The sequence below is a fragment of the Amblyomma mixtum genome, chromosome 9, assembly GCF_055824585.1.
Source record: "Amblyomma mixtum isolate Tamu chromosome 9, ASM5582458v1, whole genome shotgun sequence".
Lineage (NCBI taxonomy): Eukaryota > Metazoa > Arthropoda > Arachnida > Ixodida > Ixodidae > Amblyomma > Amblyomma mixtum.
Genome location: NC_143020.1, coordinates 27,354,114 through 27,362,325, shown reverse-complemented (window position 1 = coordinate 27,362,325; position 8,212 = coordinate 27,354,114). Strand labels below are relative to the sequence as shown.

General features: G+C 53.9%; 1 protein-coding gene across 1 annotated transcript; it reads right to left on the bottom strand.

Moving 5' to 3' along the window:
- Positions 1–304: 304 nt before the first annotated feature.
- Positions 305–639, bottom strand: LOC149328582 (heat shock-related 70 kDa protein 2-like). The gene is made up of 2 exons (XM_089559029.1): positions 560–639; positions 305–506 (listed from the first exon to the last, which is right to left on the bottom strand). Exons 1-2 carry the CDS (start codon positions 637–639, stop codon positions 305–307), a joined length of 282 nt encoding a protein of 93 aa, XP_089415155.1.
- Positions 640–8,212: the final 7,573 nt, after the last annotated feature.

The window sequence follows — 8,212 nt, the reverse complement described above, 5'->3', positions numbered from 1 at the left end:
GAATGTTACGCATGAGAAAGCACGCAGCATCTTGCTGTTCCTTTGCTCCTGACGTGCGCTAGTGCCACGAAGTCTGCTGCTGCACCCAACAAGCAACGCATTTTAAAAGTTTGGCGTCAAGGTGAACTTGCCACCCATTGCCAAACCAGTTGCGCACAAGACAGGTTTAGAAAAAGCGTCCCTTTATTGCAGTGTCTGAGTAAACAACCGCTAGAGTAGAAAGAATAGTTTACATGACTATGTGGTTATGGGCAATAAATTAACATGAAGGGCGAATGACTAGCTTGCTATCAGAGTCTGCGGCTCAGTCCACTTCTTCGACCGTGGGTCCCGAATGGTGTGGAGCTGCCGACGCGTGCTTGGGCCTCTGCTGGTGGAGCTTGCTCTTGACGGGCATGCAGGCCTCCTGCAGCTCCTTGAGCCGGTGCTCGTACTCCTCCTTCTCGGCCAGGCCGTTGGCGTCGATCCAGGAGACGGTCTCCCGGCACTTGGACAGCGCGGACTCCCTGTCGGAGGAAGGAAGCCTGTCCTCGGCCTCTTCGGCGCCGCGTAGACGTACGATTTGTGGGATTTACGAGCGGCCACCCTCTCGCGCTGTGCGTCGTCCTCCTGCTTGAACCTCTCGGCCTCGGCTAGCATCCGCTCGATGTCCTCCTAGGAGAGGCGGCCCTTGTCGTTGGTGATGCGGATGCTCTCGTGCCTGCCCGTGCTCGTGTCCCTGGCCGACACCTGCAGAATGCCGTTGGCGTCAAGGACGTCGGCACACAGCTGCTCTAACTTGTGGCGCGTGCGGGCCGGAACCAGCACAATGGTATCATCGGCATACGCCTGTATTGTCATGCCAGGGGGGCATTGGACACTCGAGAAGGTCTGCGATTATGTTCCACAAAAGGGGTGAAACGGGGGATCCCTGAGGGCTGCCGAGAGTGGCATTGGGAGACACCTCCTCACCAGTGCGTGTACGGTAGACTACTGTGCGGTGCGAAACAAAGGAGCGCAACAGGTGATACAGGTCGGAACGGAGGCCGCGGCTGCGAAAGAAGCGAAGGACGAGGGGGTGCCAAACGCTATGAAACGCACCCTGAAATTCAAGTGATATAAGAACTACGGGCGTGCGGGATATGCGGAAATTTTCCAGGGCCGTTCGCAACGAGGCCAGGGCTTGCACTGCGCTGCGCGAATGGGTAAACCCAAATTGGTTGGGATGGAGATGGCCCCTGGCGTACAAGAAATAGTAAAGACGGCCGTGAAGTTGGTGTGTTAATAGTTTACCGAGGACTGAGTTCATCACTATTGGCCGGTAGGAAGTAGGGAGGGAAGAGGGACGGTTTGGTTTAGGAAGGAAGATGATCCGCCCCCTGCGCCACGCGGAGGGAGAGTGGCCGAGACGGAGGCCACCGTTGAAAAGGAAGAGAAAGAAGGACGGGGCAACTCCGGCGATTTTTCAGCCATTTTAAGTTAATGGCTGTTTTGTGTTCCTAAGAACCTCCTCTAATGTGTACAATACAAGGTTTTCGAAAGCAACCGTAAAATATTTTTTAAACAGCAAAAAATGCAAAACTCGAAACCGAAACCGCAAAACCGAAACCGGAGAGGCGCCTTCGTGCGGTATTGACTTTGATGTCACGAGCGGGTTGGCCGCGCTGTGACGTCCCCGAAGATATCACAACTACCCTGAGCCGCGCTGTCGACATGACTGAAAGCGCGGAGGACAGCTTTTCCGAGACCAGTGAGTCTTTAGAAGACGACTGATTCGACGATTTTGGACTGGACGAGTCGCCTTTTAGCACCGCCGCGCGAGCCAGCCGAGTCACACCACAGACCGCGTCACCTGAAGCACGGAGACGGTCTGAACTCGGAGAAGTGATTACTTTAGTCATTTCTCGTGCATGCATTTGTGATAGAGTCGTCAGAACAAAAGTTAATGAGATGCTCCCGCCGACAGCTGTTCGTGTGGCCAGTGCCGGCCGACCCAGCCTGATGAAAGAATCTGCTGCCGGAACGTTGCCGCGATGCACAACGTCCTTGCAGGGGCATGCATCACTCTGCGAAGCTTTATCTCGACGGCGAGCTTTTGGAAGTGAGTCCACGCCAGCTACAGTTCTACAATCCAACATACCGCTGACGGCCGCGCTTCGTTCAGCTGGCCGCTGCGATAGACGGTTGTACTAGAATAACGTTGGCATAGAATATGCCTTCAAGCGCCAGTTGAACGAAGCCTTAGCGAGTCCAAAGCTCTCTTTGAAGTACACATTGTCTTCATAGCAATCTGGCGCGAAATGTTCTGAGCATATGCGGGCTTCCTCGGAGGCCAGTTTACACGGCGGACAGCTCTCACCAACTTGTCGCGAAGGTTCTTATCGCTAGGAAACCTACGCTAGATCACGCCCGTTGTCACAGATCAAGAATTTGTGCACCCCACAGCACAACAGAAGTTGCCATGACCCATCACTCTGGCTTACGCATCACATCAGGCACGTTGAGATGGCGCGAAATTGCACAGGTGGTCGAAATAATTCCGGAGAGCTCCACTACGGACCTCTTTCTTCTTTCACTCCTCCCTTACGTCCCGCTTCGGGTGTCCATTACTGCGTCATTTACTTTCCTCAGAACCAATTTTCAATTTTCCCCTGCACTGCTGGCGCGCCCAACCAGCTTGACACGCCGCCCCGCCAGTGACGTCACAGAACAGGGTGGCCTGTAGAAGTTGCTCGATCAGTGGGTGCCGCTCGCGTCTAGGAGAGCTTGTCTTCGAAATTCGCTTGCGGAAAAACTACGCCGGTTTCAGGTGCGAAATTTTACATGAGGCATCAGACTATCATAAAGAATACAGACTTAAAATTTCATTTCAATCGATGCAGATCGAAAAATCGCCGGAGTTGCCCTTTAACCAAGGGCGCAGTCAGCCCATCCAGGCAGGGAGCCGTGCCAGTATCGAGTGCGTTTACGAGCAACTGAAGCTCGTTACGCGAGAACGGGACGTCGGGCGGTACAGAAAGATGGTAAGGCGTCTCGACGGATGCACGGATACACGCGTGGAATGGTGAATCTATCAAAGAATTGTCAAAAATGACCTGCGTTGGCAGAAAAAGTGCCGCCGACTCGACGACAGAAGTCGTCAGAACGCCGCCTCCTGTGTCCAGAGGTAGTAAGAATACGGGGGCGTGCAGTTTGACAAATGCCCTTTGAAAGGGTGCGCCGAAAAGGTTTTTCCGAGTCGCATCGTGACAGGCCTGGCACAACACCGAGTCCTTCGCCTCCCTGATGTTGCGATGGTAACAGGCAAGTGCTGCCTGAAACGCGGTGCGTTAGAAAGGGCGCAACGATGGTTCTGAGCAACGCTGGAAGCGCTGACGCAAACTCGAACGCGGCCCCGCTCGATGGCGAGCTCAGGGGACCACCATGGCTTCGGTGCCGGAGCAATCACAACTGTACGCTTGTGGCGCTCAATCAGCGTGGTAACTCGGTCGTGGAACCGGTTGACGACGGTCTCCAATGCATCGGGAGAGCGCAAATCGGCGCCAGCAACCCGGGGAAACCATGTGTCCCTTGCGAGACACTGAAGCAGACGAGCCCGGGATGCAACCATTAGGTGGTGCTGCTTCGGAGAAGGAGGACCAATCGACACCCCAATATAAGAATGCCCAGACAGAGATTCGGCGTCCGAGACGGTCCATGTGTATCCGGAGCTGAGCAGGGATGGGGAAGCGAACGTGACATCAATCCACGACTCCGCGTAATAGTTGTCGTATGTGGGGGCGGAAAAAACAGTCAGTTGTGTGAGCCAGGGCGAAGTGGACGAGTTTGGAGGCACGCGAGTCGGAGGGTGCGGGGCCCCACAATTCATGCTTGGCGTTAGAGTCACCGGCCAGGATGATGGGGCCGCCGGCCGCCAAAGCGACCACTTCGTCCAGTTCGTCTAACGAAGAGTCAAAGAGGGCGCGCGGCGGGGAGTAAACAGAGACAAAGAGGAAGGAAGCAGAATGAGAGGTGCAGAGCTGTCAATCTCAGCAGCTAGAAGTATCTCTGACCAGGTTGCGCTGCCGCATACCCCCTATAAATTTCTACCTGCACAGATCTGGTTTGGCGTTATCTCCCCTCTGTGCATTTTGCCGTCAGCCTGAATCTATCGATCATTTTTGGCTCCATTGTCGTCGTTTCACCTCTTTGAGAAGAAGACTGCTAGAGTTGCCCTTACAGCAAATTGGCCTTAGTTTGAGCAGCCCACACTTGCTATCATTTGGTGCCACCACGCCTGGGTTCAGCCAAAGGTCTTTTTGTGACGGTCCTGGCGGTCCTAGCACGGACGCGAGCAGCGCGCTCCTGCAAAGTTGAGCAGGAGGCATGCCCAGCTTGATCGTTAGAGGGGCGGCTAGCCGCGTCGCATGGGGCGCACTTGGCATTAGGGTTCTATATAGGGCGGGGCCCTGTGCGAGAGGATGCGACCCCGCGCATTGTGTGCAGCCGGCCTTAGAGGGGTCCGTAGCATGTGGGCACGCCTTAAGAGTGTGGCCGTATTGGGCACAGAACGTGCACAGCGGGACGTGGAGGTCCTCCTGGACCTCAACTGAAGTCCAGCCCACGGTGACGCGACGGGCGTCACGAAGGCGGGAAAAAGCGGGAGGGTCAACCTCTGGGACGTGAACACGCTGTCCAGAGCGCTGTGTAAAGGACAACCTGAGCTTACATTTCTGCGAATCAAGAGAGAGTGCCAGATTCCGCCGGTTGAGGGCGGTCACGAGATCCTCAGGACGGATATCAGGATCAACCCCGGACAGGCGGACGTGGGGATTGCGTCGCTGAGGCATACGGACATTGATGGAAGCCCGTGTGGCCTCGATACGGGTGATGGCAGCCTGCAGGCGCTCCAGGTTCCCAGGGTTCCGGGATGTAACTACCAGGGCGCGACGGGTGGGTCGGAGTGTGACGGCTCCTATTCCCTCCGACTCAGGGTCGATGGCCGACTTGATGAGGGTAGCAACCTCGCGACCCACGTTGTCGGAAGCCCCAACTGACGTTAAAAGCATCTGACGGGGCTTCTAGGCCGGAGGAGAGTCCCCGAGATCGACGGGCCCTGGGTGTGCCTGTGTCGCAATGCCTGAATCAACGCCGACAGGTGGCAGAGGGCCGGCAACGCCGCGCACAGCCGCCGCAAACGGCCTAGGAACGTTCTGTCCGGCCCGCAGAAGGCGAAGTTTCGCCTCGGCCTCGGAAACCCTGACGGACACTTCGGCATTCCGGGCCCTCAGGACCTTCAGCTCACGATCCTGGGCGCTAACTTGGTCCCGCAAAGCACGGACGCGCTCTCTGCCACGGATGGCGCAGGCAGAGAAGTGATGCGCATTAGCATTCATGGCAGAGACCAGGGACACAAGGGTGGCCCGGACCCCTGCTGTGATCGTATTCTTTCCGTCATTAATGATGGACAGCAGTTCCTCCCCAAGCAACCACAGATATCCGTCGGACGTACGAGCTAGATCCGAACGTCCTTTGCCGAGATCGGACGTCCATCGGACGTACGAACACAATCCGATTTCGGATATCCGTATTCGTGCATCCGCTGGACGTACGGACAGTGTCCACTTTTGTATATCCGCATGAGAGACGAGGTGGACGTCCGAAGGATGTAAGGTCGAGTATTTTCCCAGGCCATGAGTATGGACGTTTTTTATTTCACAGAAAATTCGAGTCTTTCGTATATGTATACTGTTTTATTTGCATCAGTTGGAGGGTTTGACTCGAAGACGTTTGTAAATTGGTACGATTCCACTCCTATCTGCAGTGCAAGAGCCGCCAACGAGCTAAATTTATCTAAGAGAAGCAGGTGTTGCAGAATTTTGGAAGAACTCAATGACTAGTTTTATGTTTATAAAACTTCTCCAAATTAGAGGAGTTGCGCGACATGTCCACTGTTTTGCTAGCTAAACTTGCCATTGAAACCATTCGTAAGCATCAAAACCAATGATCAAAACTCCCGTGCATTCTGCTATCACCATCATCATAGATGTCAGTTCGCGGTCAGACTAATCCAATCCATCAGTACGGCTCCGTAGCGCTGTTGTTGATATGTCGCGTAGTGTTGTCGCGCAGATCTTTATAGCTCTGTTATTATAAAATGTGGCTTTGTTCGGTCTGTGGACGAAAGTTGTATGTAACTTAAGCAATTCGAAAGATACGGGAAGCGCCTGAAGCTCTTCTGGAACACCGTAATCCCGTACTGCGTCGACCTTGGTGTAAAGAAGGCTTAGTGCACATGTGATTTCCTACGAAGGTATGTATCCAGTACACTTCTTGGAACTTTGCTTCTAGGACAATGCAGCATGCTCATATAACATTCGTTCACAGGACAGTGGGAGCAGTAAGCGCGAGGAGATGGCTTCCCCAAGTGTGTGCTGTTCTCACACTTTCGGGAGCCTACATCACACAGCTGCGGCAGCCCTCAACTCGCGCGACTAATTCCCACTCCTCTTCAAAGTTGTGGGACGGAGTGTTTTCGCATCTTGTTAATTTTTAAGGCATCGCTATGTTCACTGTGCCTATATATAGAGTGACAACGCGCGAAAGGCAGACCATAGGAAGCACGTGAGGTCGCAGTGGTTCGCAACGGAAGCTTTGCGGCTTTCTGTGCACAGTCGCGTACAGTGCTGCGCAGGTTAGTGCCCTAAGGCCCAGAAAATAAATAAAGAACAGATACATTGTCAAATATGGTGTGGAAAAGTGAGAGCTGTTATTGCCTTATACTTATTGAGGTGTTTGTTAAAGTGCATTGTCTGTTATACTTGCAGCATTAAACACTTCTATTAATTGGTTCCAATGTTTTTACTTGGGCTACTGTATTGTGCCATTTCTTTCACATGACTGATGTTTTCAGCGTTCTTTTTTATTTCAGAAATCCTGTGGGTGGGAAGATTACGGATGTGTGTCCCAAGCTTGCCACATTTGAAGAGTCACATTTAAGAAATTTTCCGAATGTAACCCATTGCTCTGCTGATGTGTCATCAACCACAATAAAATATCCGTGCTATGCATCAAATTGTTTTTGGTTTTATTGCATTGCGCGGAGTGAAAAAAGCACGCATGCACCATATATGCGAATATTCGAGAAAGATCCGCCAATGGACGTACTCAACTGGAAGTCCGTCGGCGGGCGAACCGTATACCTTTGGCCACCTTTCGGACGGCCTACGGACGTCTACCGGCTCTTTGCGGATGTTCAGCGGATGTACAGAACATCCGAAATAGACCTCTGTCGGCCGTCCGAAGGATATCGGTGGTTGCTTGGGTCGTGCGCCGCTAAAAGGGAGGTATCCGTGCCCAGTTCTAGGCTGTCGGGGGCCGGTGCCTTTGGGACAGCCGCAGGTGGCGAGGAAAGGCCCGTGACGCCGGTCACGGGGGTCAAATCTGAGCCCGAAAGAGAACGGGGTTCACCACCTGAAGCGGCACCATGGTCAGGTAGACGATGTCCATCTGGTATGATCGTGTCGTCCGGGTTTTCAACGGTAGGTTCCGTGTCGAGGTCAGAGGTTACCTCAGGAAATGGCGGATGCGCGCGTAGTCGAGGTGTCAGGGCCAGCCCGGCAGGAGCTGCGCGGTCAGTCATGACGGAGCCAGCAGCCGCCAGGCCTAACCAGGCTGCAGCCTGGGTGCGAAGTGCGGAGAAGACGAAAATTAAGGTGTTGTCCACCTAGAGCTAGGACACTCAGGGGGTCCCCAAGGTGTTACAGGGCCCCTCCGAGCAGAGAACCTCTCCAAAGGGAAATAAAAATCAGCAGGAGCTGAAAACAGTGCGATCCATAGGATGCTCGCCATGTATGTCGATACCGACCACAAGACATGGTACGTTATCCTGGCTTACATCATCTTCGCACTATACACCACAGTGCAGGAGACCACCCAGATGACGCCTTTTAGGCTCGTCCATGGCAGGGATGCCACGACCACGCTAGATGCAAATGCTGGCCAATGTTACCGAAGAAGATAACGTCGATGACGTCGCCTACCTTCAACACGCAGAAGAAGCGCGAAGACTTGCCAGATTGCGGATCATAGGCCAGCAGCGGGGCGACGCCAGACGCTACAACATACGAAGAAGCAACGCGGAATACAAGCCAGGGGACCGAGTCTGGGTTTGGACGCCCATTCACCGCCGCGGATTGCGTGAAAAACTTTTGAGCCGCTATTTCGGCTCGTACAAAGTTCTTCGTCGGGTAGG